This window comes from Crocuta crocuta, unplaced genomic scaffold, assembly GCF_008692635.1.
Source record: "Crocuta crocuta isolate KB4526 unplaced genomic scaffold, BGI_CrCroc_1.0 scaffold36, whole genome shotgun sequence".
Classification (NCBI taxonomy): domain Eukaryota; kingdom Metazoa; phylum Chordata; class Mammalia; order Carnivora; family Hyaenidae; genus Crocuta; species Crocuta crocuta.
The window spans coordinates 8755127-8768097 of record NW_027532203.1 but is presented as its reverse complement, the minus strand read 5'-3'; the positions used below and the strand labels follow the sequence as shown (position 1 = coordinate 8768097).

Below are 12971 nucleotides of genomic sequence, written 5' to 3'. Positions count from 1 at the left end.
AGAGAGAGAGAGAGAGAGAGAGAGAGAGAATCCCTAGTAGGCTCCACACTGTAAGTGCAGAGCCCGATGTGGGGCTCGAATTCACAAACAGTGAGATCGTGACCTAAGCCAAAATCAAGAGCTGGACACTTAATGGACCGAGCCACCCAGGCACCCTCTGCAAGTAATTTAAAGTTTACAACTTTCTGAAGCATCCTGCTAGTCTTTAAAATTATGGCTAGAGTAAATCAAGACCGTGGATAGATCATGGAAGAAGAGACCTAACAACCCCAAGGAGGAGGTGGTTTGTTTGTTACCATTTATTTGACCAGAAGCAGATGCCTCCTGCATTACTGGTTAGATGACCAGAGTGGAAAGCCACTTAAGCACAATGACACCTTTGAAACAACAATTAGAAAGCAATACATACCTCTCCAAATTCATAGAAAGTTCCATCTTCTTTCTTTATATTGTGTTCTTTCAGCCACACAATAGCATCTGAATAGTTCATCCGCTTAAAAGGCCGTTTGGGGGGCTTGAAGTCCTATAATAAAAAGAAAAAACCCGGTGTATATAAAGAAGCCATAACACTAAAGTTCCATTTCAAGACAAACTGCTCATCATTGTTGCAAAACGTTATTGCAGACCAGCGAACAATGAGGACATTCCTACAAATGGAAAATACACACAAACCTCCTCCTATGTAAGTTAAAGGGTTATAAAATTATTGGCAATGACTAGTATCAAATTTTCTCTTAAAAATACGAGTACAGAAATGAGGGAAGGTGGTCAAAAGGTACAAACTTCCAGTTCTAAAATAAGTCAGTCCTAGGACCTAATGCACAGCAAGGGGACTAAATCTAACAATATTTATAAATGTGAAAGTTGCTAAGAGAGTAGATCTTAGAAGGCTGCACCGTAAGAAAGAACAAATTATTTCTCTGTCAAATCATTACGCTGTACACCTGAAACTAATGTAAAGCTGTATGCCAATCACATGTTAAAATATATATATATATATAAAAATCACTTACTGCAAAGCTCATTAAATCATTAAATCTATAAACACTGATATGAAGACTTCATTAGTTTCCGAAACAAAATAAACCTATGATTTTGCACGTCCGTGAAACAGTACACCTACCGGGTTGAGGTCACGCACTATGCTCGCTGCAGGTGATTTCAAGACTCTGTCTACCACGTCACAAACCAAGTCCTCCAGTCGGTTCAGGAGCTCCTCAAAGGTCAGGAAAGGACACTCTGCTTCGACGTGCGTGTATCTAAAGAACAAGACACTGGCTGGGGGCAGCTCTTCCTTTCTGCCAAACTTCTCTCCAGCGAGGATATCAACATTGCGAGCTGCCCAGAAACATAAGATTCCAGCACCGCTAACCAACACGCAACTCAGCAACTTAGTTTTAGGGCCCCTCTCTTTCCCCCTTGACGAGTGATTTGTTTATCCCTTATACAGGATCGAGGCAAAGTGAAAGAAGAGCCCAAAGCTAGCTATGGCCGAAGAGGCAAATCTTCGTTCATGGCTTCCATTAATTTGTTGAACTGCCTTCCACAAACCCTCTTAATGTATCAAAAAAAGTTTTTTTACATAGTCATCATTTTCCTACATAAAGATTTGCTTCTCTAAACATATTTTCTTAAAAACATTCTTTGTAAAATAAAAATAAAAAGACAATTCTGTACTCAGCCAGGTGCCTTCGTGTTCTGGACTGTTCTGCCCGGTATGACTGTGCAATACAAAACACGTCTCCCAGAGCCGGAATGCAGGTCTCCAGGTACAACTGAGAGGACTGAGTCAAAAATGCCTCTTCCCCAAAATAGTCCAGCTTGAAGAGCGTAGCACCGCCCTCCACCTGCGTCTGTACTAGCGTGGGCGGAGTAACCTGTTCCAATGGAAAGGAGTAAAGAAAGGCTAGTGAGCGCCACCATTCAAGTGTAAAAATGGCAGAAGGTATCATTTGTTTGCAAAAGATGACAAACACACACTTACTTCATAGTACCCCCTATCAAAGAAGTGATCTCGAAAGCACCTGGTGACCATGGAACGCGCTTTCAGGATCTTGGACATGTTTTCTCCCCGGATCATCATGTGTCGGTTGTTGAGCTGGACGTCAACATCCGACTCCTCGTTGATCAAGTTGTCAGCTCCTCCCGCAGGGGCCAGCCCAATCAGTTCCCAGAAGTCACAGCTCAGCTCATGGCCGCCGGGAGCCTACAGTTTTAGAAAGGGGGGGTGGGGATTTCGAAAGGAGGGAGGAGGAGACAAAAAAATAACTAACATTATTGAGGATTTTAATTTATGTCAAAATTTTTGGTAAGCTGATATTTCTAAGGCCTCATCATTATTCACCTACCCTTCTAATCACGAAGACCCAATAATTCGATTTCATGTTGGTATTTCTAATATTCCTTTCAGAGTAAATATACAATGTTTAAAAAACAGAAAAGCACAAACTAGAAAATAAATGGTAATCTTGCACCTTGGAGTAAGTACTAACTGCTGTTACCATTCGGTGTATCTTCCTAGTCTTTGCCCAATAATTGAAAATAACATTTTACCTACATTGAAAACCTCCTTAAATGTGAAGATTTTACTAAAAGTTGTTTCTCTCTGGGACAGATGTTAAGATACAAATTCAAGGGGCGCCTGGGTAGCTCAGTCGGTTACGCGTCCGACTTCGGCTCAGGTCATGATCTCACAGTTCATGGGCTCGAGCCCCACATTGGGCTCTGTGCTGACAGCTAGCTCAGAGCCTGGAGCCTGTTTCAGATTCTGTGTCTCCCTCTCTCTCTGACCCTCCCCTACTCACGCTGTCTCTCTCTCTCTCAGAAATAAATTTAACAAACAATTAAAAAAAAATTAAAAAAAAAGAGAAATTCAAATTCTCCCTAATAATTCCATTAAAAGTAATTCATTTAGAAGCCACGCATCATGGAATATGTAATTATCTTGGTGCCAAACCCTGGACAGTAAGTAACACGTCATAACAACTACTCCATTTTGCAAATCATATTACATCAATGAACTTGAATCAGATATTTATTCTTAATGTAGGTTCTTTTACGTGAAGTCTGGGAGACTCTCTTTTATCGGTATTTCTAGCCTATTAGGAGGACTCTAAGGGCTCCCTCTGGTGGTTAATATGCCACATTTGTTTGTTTTCTTTCCCAGTCAACAAACCACAATAATTATCTGAATAATAATTACCAACAAGTAACTCTAACTGCTGTGGGATATGTGCCTGTCGGCTGGAGAACAAACAGTTCTCTGAACATCAGGATTATATTTAACTTTTTCTAAGAGAGACTTTCAAATTCTATTCAGAAAGTTTCAGATTCAGATTACTGCTCTCATAAAATTTCTTGGGTAGATTGCTTTTATTTCCGCCTAGCTGAAAAATTACTCAGACATCCATAGCAAAGTGGCTTTACTATGGTCCACAAGGCTTATTTAAGAATTCTGTAAAACTGGAAATCCCTAAGTTAGTTACATCATAGGAGCTGTACAGTGTACATACTTCACTGGAAAAGGTAAAGGCATATGAAATTTAGCAAGTACATCACATTAGTGTGTTTATTTGCCAAATACCAGAGGTACAAATAAAAAGCACTGGAGAACAGACAACTACCTATTTATTCAGTGAGGCATTCAATCTACTCACCGGCTTAAAAAAAAAAAAAAATCTACTCACCTGCTTGCCCTTTGGGGTCAGATTTAGCATTCCATAGACTGCAACACTACTTTCAGTAGCCAAGACTACTCCATTGTAACACTGACACTGTAAAAAGATTAAAGTTCAAATTTACTGACTCATATTTACATTAAAATGTATGTTCTAAAGTACAGAAAGCTAAGGGGATTACTTACATAGAAGTTACCTGGTCTAAAACTGGTAAAATAACATGGCCATTAGTATCTAGTACTAATATCTACTATTAATAGCTATTTTTGTGGGAGAAGGATTCACCTATCTACAGGTAAACATAGAGAAGTAAATAGACACTTTATATACATACATATGCAGAAATGACAGTACCCCACATCTCTTAAAAATATCTGAACAGGACATTTTTTTTTCTTTAAAATTCAGACTGTTGAAATTATAAACAGTCCACTTAGATCATGATCATCAATACTACTAAAATCATTAGGATAAAAGTGACAGGGGCGCCTGGGTGGCTTAGTCGGTTAAGCGTCCGACTTTCGCTTAGGTCATGATCTCGTGGTTCGTGGGTTCGAGCCCCGCGTCGGGCTCTGTGCTGACTGCCAGCTCAGAGCCTGGAGCCTGTTTCAGAGTCTGTCACTCCCTCTCTCTCTGACCCTCCCCTGCTCACGCTGTCTCTCTCTCTCTCCTAGAAATAAATAAAAATATTAAAAAAAAAAAAAGTGACAGGTAACTTTATAATGGAGGGATCAGGCTATCAACACTTCAACTCACTATCATAAAATCCTAAAAAAAAGACAACATGTGTCTCTATGTGTTTTGTGAGGTGATGCAATGGAAAAAGCACAGCCTTGCCCATGAAGTAGCTGTGCCAAAAATAAACAAACAAAACCAAACAAAAACCCCAAAAACCTTAATCTGATAAACCTCTGAAAATATAATAGAGGGTTGAGGAACATGTTAAATGACATCTCAGGATTCCACCAACCAAATCCAGAATGGAGAAGTTCCACAGGACAACCAACTAGGTTTTTTCAAACAAATAAATAGCAAGGGTTGGTTGGGGGGGAGGGGCAGGAGGAGTGAGGGTGGAGGTAGAAAAGAAAAAGGAAGAATGGTTACAGACTGAAAGAGATTTAAGACTCAACATCAACTCAAAGCAATGCGTAGATCTGATTTGGGTTCTCATTCAAACCAACCAATTGTAAAAAGACATTATGACATCAATTGGGATAAACTGCCTGGATATTTAGGAGTGGTCTTCATTTTGGGAGGTTACGATAATACTAGCATGGTTATCTTAAAAATATTTTTTCTTGGGGCGCCTGGGTGGCTCAGGTGGTTAAGCCTCAGACTTTGGCTCAGGTCATGATCTCATGGTTCGTGAGTTCGAGCCCTGCGTCAGGCTCTGTGCTGACAGTGTGAAGCCTGGAGCCTGCTTTGGAATCTGTGTCTCCCTCTCTCTCTGCCCCTCCCCTGCTCGGGTTCTGTCTCTATTTCTCAAAAATAAACTTAAAAAAAAAAAAAATTTTTTTTTTTCTTGGAGATGCAAATTCAAGTATATTTATATTAAATGGTACAACATCTGAGAATAAAACTGGGGGAGGGGGTAGTAAACCAGAATTGGTCACACATTAGTCGTTACATAAAGACAATGTTTTTGTCTCCCTAAAATTCGTATGTTGAAATCCTGCACCCCAATGCGTGGTGTGAGGAAGTTGAGGCCCTGCAGAGGTGATTAGGATGAGATGAGGTCATGAGGGTGGGCCATGGGGTTAGCGCCCTTATAAGAGTGACGAGGGTTTGCCCCCTTCCTCTGCTCTCTGCCATGTGAAAATGCAACAGGAAGTTGGCAGTCTGCAACCAGAAAGAGGGCCACTCACCAGAACACAACGAGCCTCTAGAACTGTGAGAAATAAAGTTCTGTTTCTAAGCCCCCAGTCTATGGTATTTTATTGTAGCAACTGAAACTGAAGAAGACATTAACGAAGCTAGGTGATGAGCCCCTGATGTTTCTTCATACAGTTGACCTTGAACAATTTGGGAGTTACGGGTGCTGACCCTGCAGGGTCAAAAATCCACATATAACTTGATTCCCCCCAAACTCAACTAACAGCCTACTGTTGACAAAAGCCTTACCAATAACACAAAATCAATGAACATATTTTACGCTACGTGTATTACATACCGTGCTCTTATAGGAAGCTAGAGAAAAGGAGAAGTCGTGAAGAATGTCATAAAGAGGAGGAAATATGCTTACAGTACTATAAAAGAATCCATGTGCAAACAGACCCGTGCGATTCAAACCCGTGTGGTTTGAGGCTCACCTGTACTGTTCTCTATTTTTATGTGTTAGACGTTTTCCATACTAACAGTTTAAAATAGATATACACCGCACCTAAATTTCTCAAAACTAACAGTAACGGAACTTACTGAAAAGAATCAGATCGTCAGCTGTAAGTAAGAGAAGACATTTACCAAGTCATCCGACAGGACACACTGAAGATAACCCGTCCCATCCCGCAACACCAGGAACATCAAGTTCTTCCCTAAACACGAGAAAGAAAAATTTAGCCAGAATGTTCTCAAGGCACTTAAAAGTACGTTCTCATTATTTAGTATTAAAAAAGGAAACTCCATGCTTAAAGTGTTAAAAAGGCGTGGCCCCTTCCTCTGAAGTGGCCACGGGTAATATCACTACTCAGTATTTGTAAAGCCTTTTACTTTCTTCCCTCTACTCCCAAAACCTATGTGATCCTCAGGGTGCACGTGATCATGGGAAAGCAAGTCAGTAAGCCACTTGAGACGAGGGATTCTGTCTTACTCACCCCTGAATCCCCTGCACTGCCTAGCATGGTACTGCGACTCAGTGGGAAGTGCATAAACATTGCTGCACGGAATCACTCTTTTTATTCATGCCCCATCTCTATTTACAAAGGATGTGATAACTACTTACAATAAAATACATGTAATAAAAACAATAACAAGAGGGGCATCTGGGTGGCTCAGTCGGTTAAGCGTCCGACTCTTGACTTCAGCTCAGTCATGATCTCACGGTTCTGTGGGATTGAGCCCCAGGCTGGGCTCTGCTCTGACAGTGCGGAGCCCGCTTAGAATTCTCTCTCTCCCTTTCTCTCTGCCGCTCCCCCACTTGTGCATGACTCTTTCTCTCTCTCTCAAAATAAACAAAGATTTAAAAAAATAAAAATAAGAGAATGCAAAAAGTCAGAGCTGAGGAAGAAGTAGAATGCAGATATACTCATTGTAAAAGTCAATGCTACTGCCATAAATAAGTTTCAGATATGGCTCTGCACTTCCTGTAATACATCCCCTGCATTTCATTAAATAATTAAAGTAGACAAATACTTCCTGGATACTTCTGATCTCTGTGGTTGCTTACAGTTAAACAGCATTTAAATAATTTTTAGATAACTTTTATTTTAAATATTTATTCATTTATTTTTGAGAGGGTGGGGAAACAGAGAGAGAGAGAGAGGATCTCAAGTAGGCTCTGCACTGTCAGCGCAGAGCCTGATAAGGGGCTCATGAACCGTGAGATTACAACCTGAGCCGAAATCAAGAGATGGACACTTAACCGACTGAGCCACTCAGGCATCCCAGCATTTAAATATTTTTTAATTATTTAATATTTTTTAAACCTGTAAGAGTCATATGATAGAAGAACAAAGTAAGGTTATAGTTTACATCTTTTAAAAACCAGCATCCAATACCAAAAATCCCGCCCCTCTCCCCCAAGTAAATATTCTTAATGTTCCTCTTTATCTAAGACCAAGGGTGTTTAAAACTGAAGAGACAGAAAAGCAAAGCTCTACCACTTACCTTGCCTACGCAGCCTGTGAACCCAGCCAAACACCTTTACTCTTTGGCCTCTGTATCCTTCTAGTGCATGAATCTTCACCTGTCAAGTTGAAATCAATAACATTTCACCAACCATGTGATTTACCATATATCAACTTCTCTGCTAATATTAGATGGACGGCAGCAAAGTGTTAAAAATTCACAAATGGTACAACACTAGTCATTCTACAGCAGGTCAGAACTGAAAAGTTTCACCGTATTGGAGTGGTTAAAAAAATTCAAGTCTTGGGGTGCCTGGGTGGCTCAGTCGGTTGGGCATCCGACTTCGGCTCAGGTCATGATCTCACGGTTCATGGGTTCAAGCCCCGGATCAGGCTCTGTGCAGACAACTAGCTCAGAGCCTGGAGCCTATTTCAGAGTCTGTGTCTCCCTCTCTCTCTCTGACCCTCCCCTGCTCACGCTGTCTCTCTCTCTCTCAGAAATAAATGAAAACATTAAAAATTTTTTTTTAAAAATGCAAGTAATTTCTTAGTGTAAAACTAACTGACACTGAGAAACATCAGGAATTTCAGATACTGCTATAAAAAAATCAATGAAGAAATGAATTCATAGTAGCAACGACACGAGTCCACACAGAGCCCTCTCTTGCCTTCACAATCCCTCCTGACATCGAAAGCTGGAAGCTAACAAAGGCTGGATTTTGGTTTGGAGGGGTATGGAGAGGGGAGCACGGGAAGGGGAGCATAAATGTAGCCAGGACAGCTCAAGACACAGGAAAAATATGACAATTCATCAGGAGCAAGAACTACTCGACATTTAAGCATGTCCACTCACAGCCCAGCATCTGTTCTAGAAAAAATACAGAGGAATCCAATTCACAAAATCACAAAATCTTTTATCTGTTTCAAAATATCATGCAAACAGGGATGCCTGGGTGGCTCAGTTGGTTAAGTGTCCGACTGCAACTCAGGTCATGATCTCATGGTTCGTGGGTTCGAGCCCCAAGTCAGGCTCTGTGCTGACAGCTCAGAGCCTGGAGCCTGCTTCAGATTCTGTGTCTCCCTCTCTTGCTGCCCCTCCCCTGCTCATACTTTCTCTCTCCTTCGAAAATAAATATTTAAAAAGAAACATCACTATTAAAAAAAATAATGAAAATCATGGATTTTAACCTCTTATTTTATAGTGAGGAAATAGACACATAGGGCGAGAGGACACTTAGCTAGCTCTTAGGTAGGGCAGGAACCGCTCAACACCTAATTACTAAACTTTATAATGAAACGAACCCCAAAAGAACCAGTGTCGTAACTCGAAAATGTTCTCTCTCTCTATGCCTTCTAAGAGGAAAGGAAGGGTAAACGGTGCAAAGGAACAGACCACGGGGCTTGCCCCTCAGACACAGAGCTGACAGTCTGACGTGGCAAGTTCGCCATATTTGGGACAACACGTGACACACTCACACATTTTGGCTCTGGGAGGCTTGGATCGTTTTTAATGGTAATCTTCTTTGCTTCTTCCAGGTTCTTTTCTCTTCGCAAATTGTCTTCTGCCTAATTTTAACAATAAAGCAATCTGTTAACATGGCTTCTAGTGTGTTCTAACCTGAAAACCATTCAGTGGCAAAGCCATTGCTCACCTCTTTCTTTTCCCGGGATTCGCTCTTCATTTGTTCCCGATGCCACATTTTTTTAATGTTCTTCATCTGTGATTTAGAAATAACATCCCACCTCTAGAGAGAAAAACGTATTTTTTCAAGACCTCCACGTTCTGATGCAAATTTATTTACAGAATATAATCCTGTAGAGTTGTATAGCTCACCTACCTCATTTTCTTTTTGTGAATCGATGTAAATGGTGGGAAATGGTTCTTTTCCTACTGTCATCAAAGCCTTGGGTGGGAAGGGAGAAAAAATTTCTTTAATGTTGTACAATATTTGAAATGAAAATAATACCCTAATTAAGGGGCAACTTCAGCCATCTAGAACATAATTAAGAGCCAGGAAGAAAAACATACAGGCCCCAAGAGCCAAAAGTCAACATTCACAGAATGACTGGTTGGATGTTACTAAAAACACTTTGCTTAAAGTAGAAGCACTCAGGCCTTTTCACAAACAATTCCAGCAAGTTCAGCTGCACATTACAGCTGATCCCTGAACATGGGTTTAAACTGAGTGGGTCCAGGGGCGCCCGGTTGGCTCAGTTGGTTGAGTATCCAACTTCGGCTAAGGTCATGACCTCATAGTTTGTGAGTTCGAGCCCCATGTTAGGATCTGTGCTGACAGCTCAGAGCCTGGAGCAGGTTCAGATTCTATGTCTCCCTCCCTCTCTGCCCCTCCCCTGCTCGCAGACTGTGTCTCTCTCAAAACTAAATAACCATTAAAAAATTTTTTTAAACTGAGTGGATCCAGTTATGCAGGTTTTTCCCCACGGATACAGTACAGTACTGTAAATACATTTTCTCTTCCTTATGATTTTTTTAAAGGTTTATTTTTATTTTTTGAGAGAAAGAGTACAAGCAATGGAGGGGCAGAGAGAGAGGGGCAGAAGATCTGAAGCAGGGTCTGCGCCGACAGCAGAGAGAACGATGCGGGTCTCGGACTTACAACTGTGAGATCCGACCTGAGGCAAAGTCGGACGCCCCAGTGACTAGACCATCCAGGTGCCCCTTTTCCTTATGATTTTAACATGTTCTTTCTAGTTTACTTTTTTGTAAAAATACAGTATATAATACATGTACCATTCAAAGTATCTGTTAACTGTTTATTGGTAAAGCTTCTGATTAACAGGAGGTTATTAGTAGTTAAGTTTTAGGGAAGTTGAAAGCGATTTACAGATTTGACTCTGCGGGGGTGTACTGTTCAAGGGTCAACTGTATACAGTTTCCCAGTGTAAGCAGACTGGAAGCAACAGATTTTAAGTGGCTGTGCGGACCAGCAGGAAGTATACTGAGAACGACAGAGGAGTCAATCGCAGGACCCGCCTACATGGTAAATCTTCTTTAAGAAATCAGGGAAGTTGTTTCTGAAACCCTTTCAGAAACAAAAACAATGGTTGAGGACATAAAAGGCTAAGCCTCATTTAATTTGAAAAAGCCCTACATGTAGAACACCTCTTTTCATAAACATGAAGACACACCAGGTGTTGCGTGCCATTTATATTTCAGTTTATATTACTTGATTAAGTCAAGCAAGAAATGTAACAAATTACTCTCTCCAGCTGTAGGATCTGCAGTTTATAAAAACTAAAGGTCTAGTCTCCAGACCTGGAAAATAGTTTTCATCTTGTTTTAACACTAACCCCAATTCAATGATCATCAGAAGAGGGAACCTGGATCTTTTAAAAACATCAAAAGAGAGGAGTTCTTTTTAATAATTAGACCTCTTAGCGATGTTTGTAAATCATTAGGAATTTGCTACTTGGCACTCTCTACTGATTGCTCTTTATCACTGAAATTGAAAGCCCCAAACTGTAATCCCCCAAATCAGAGTGGCACACCTTTGCTAACAGTGACACAGTCTGCATTCACCAAAATACTTTTGTCAGTTTTGGGGAGCCATAGGAATCACCCCAACAACTGGAAATGAAAGATTTCCCTCTAAAAGTTATTAAGGTAAGACTCCACCTCTCTCACATGAAATTCATGCCCAGATTTCTTCTAATCTGCTAAGTGGCCTCTTAGTGAATTTACCACTAGAATCTAGATGTGATCCTGAGCCTTGAGACTCAAAGAATCTAATTTCTATCAGTATGCTACGAATGGACTCATTTCTCAGAACACACACTCAGTAACTCAAGAGTCTGGAGCATGAAGACAGAATGCTAATTTACTAATACTAATGTACTATTATTTCTCAGGATTTAAAAACCCTCAAGTGAGTTTCGCATATTCTTTCTCAACGTGATAAGAAAGAAGATACCTCTACAAAATGTTCAAATTGAATTTAAAACTTCTCTATCCAATACTCTTAAAGCTACACAGCTGTATACAGTCCTCATTTTCTCGTTCTTGAAAATTCTCTTCAAAATCTAGTGGCTGAAATAAAATCACTGACAACTCACATAGCAATAGACGGAAGGCATTGATAAACGCAAAGCTGTTTTCCTAATGAGAAGAGACGCTACCTTTAGACCTGTTTTAAAAGGTTTCTCCTTGGTGCCATCACCCGTAGCATCATTTCCCTCTCGATCCGAGACATAGAGCTCTGCTGTTTGACAAATGGAGAATAAGTTACTCACTTGGCCGATAATTATTAGTCACCTCACCCTGCAACTACTTCATCCATTCTTTACCTTTGTGGACAGAACAAGCAACTGATTAGTAAAAATTAACCAGAGTCCAAAAGAAATTAGATCATAATTACTTTCCTACTCCCTTATTTCAGTGGCATCCCATAAAAACACACAAGTTACAAATTTGGCTTTTCAAAATGAACTCTGATGATTTTCATTTGTGAGGCTGCTTCTCTATCCACCGGATTCCACAACAAATCAAGAAAGGCTTTGGAGTTGGCCAGACCGGACTGGAATCTTGGATGTTGTGCCTTAAAAGCCAGGGTGATCCTCGGGAATTCACTTAACCTTTCTGAGCTTATTGATTTGTCTATGCAATGAGGGGGGAAACCCATTGGCTGCACGGAGGACGAAATAAAATAACGCATACACAACAGATATCCCGGTGACAGTGCACAGACATCAAATAAACACGAGCTCCGTCTGACCTGTAAAGGATACCAAAGCTCTGAGCTTCAACAAGCTGCAGAAGGCCTTACAACTAGTTAAGTGTGAACAGTGACATCAATCCAGGTCTCTATTTTCCTTTTTCTACTGCACCACATGGTCTCCTGGAAATCTCAGTATCAGTGAGGATGTGTGAAAGCGAATCAGAATTCACAAGCCCCTTCTGGATGATCTCTTCGAAGAGCTGACATATTTGAGGGCTACGCTGACGTCTCGCAGTGCCTCGCAGGACCCCAGTCTCAGCTGAACCACGAGATGGTTCGCCGTGGGGCAGGGTCCCGGGCGGCCGCCATCCCAGTCCCCGGACGCAGCGGGTTCCGGGGAGCCGGCCCCGCTCAACAAGTGGGGGACCCTCGGGGGTCCAGGCCCCTCCCTCGCTCGCGTCTTTCACGAATCAAGAGCGGTGGACCGCCCACTCGGGACCGGGCAATCCACCGCAACTAGCTTTCTGCCCCACGCGGGGGCATCGATCCACTTACACACTCCGGGGTCCCCGAGCCCCGCTCACCTAGTACCATCCCTGCGGTCGGCCCGGTCACCTCCAAGGACATCGTCTGCAACACACTGCTGCCTTGTCACTCCAACGTGCACCGGAGGATTCCTCGACTCGGACGTTGCATCAGAATGTCGCGCGTAGGTCGCTCCAGTGAATCACCCGAGCGTCAGGGCGCATTGGTTCCAAGAGGTTTCGATAGGAGGGCGAGCGTCACTGCAGCCGCCATCTTTGGGTCGGGCAGCGGCAACTTCCGGGTACGACACC

General features: G+C 41.8%; 1 protein-coding gene across 2 annotated transcripts in view; it reads right to left on the bottom strand.

Moving 5' to 3' along the window:
* Nucleotides 1–12869, bottom strand: part of NARS1 (asparaginyl-tRNA synthetase 1) — a 17678-nt gene extending 4809 nt beyond the window's left edge. Inside the window, exons 1-12 of one of the 2 annotated variants that reach the window (XM_077777657.1) lie at nt 12720–12869; nt 11597–11676; nt 9298–9363; nt 9112–9204; nt 8936–9025; nt 7500–7578; nt 6138–6208; nt 3687–3773; nt 1985–2206; nt 1678–1877; nt 1124–1259; nt 410–523 (exon numbers count right to left, since the gene is read on the bottom strand). In XM_077777657.1, the coding sequence (XP_077633783.1) occupies nt 410–523; nt 1124–1259; nt 1678–1877; nt 1985–2206; nt 3687–3773; nt 6138–6208; nt 7500–7578; nt 8936–9025; nt 9112–9204; nt 9298–9363; nt 11597–11676; nt 12720–12762 (1281 nt within the window). In that variant the 5' untranslated portion in view covers nt 12763–12869. Of the gene's footprint in view, nt 1–409; nt 524–1123; nt 1260–1677; nt 1878–1984; nt 2207–3686; nt 3774–6137; nt 6209–7499; nt 7579–8935; nt 9026–9111; nt 9205–9297; nt 9364–11596; nt 11680–12719 lie in introns of both variants that reach the window. The other variant, XM_077777656.1, reaches the window with a different exon arrangement.
* Between the last annotated feature and the right edge of the window lie 102 nt (nt 12870–12971).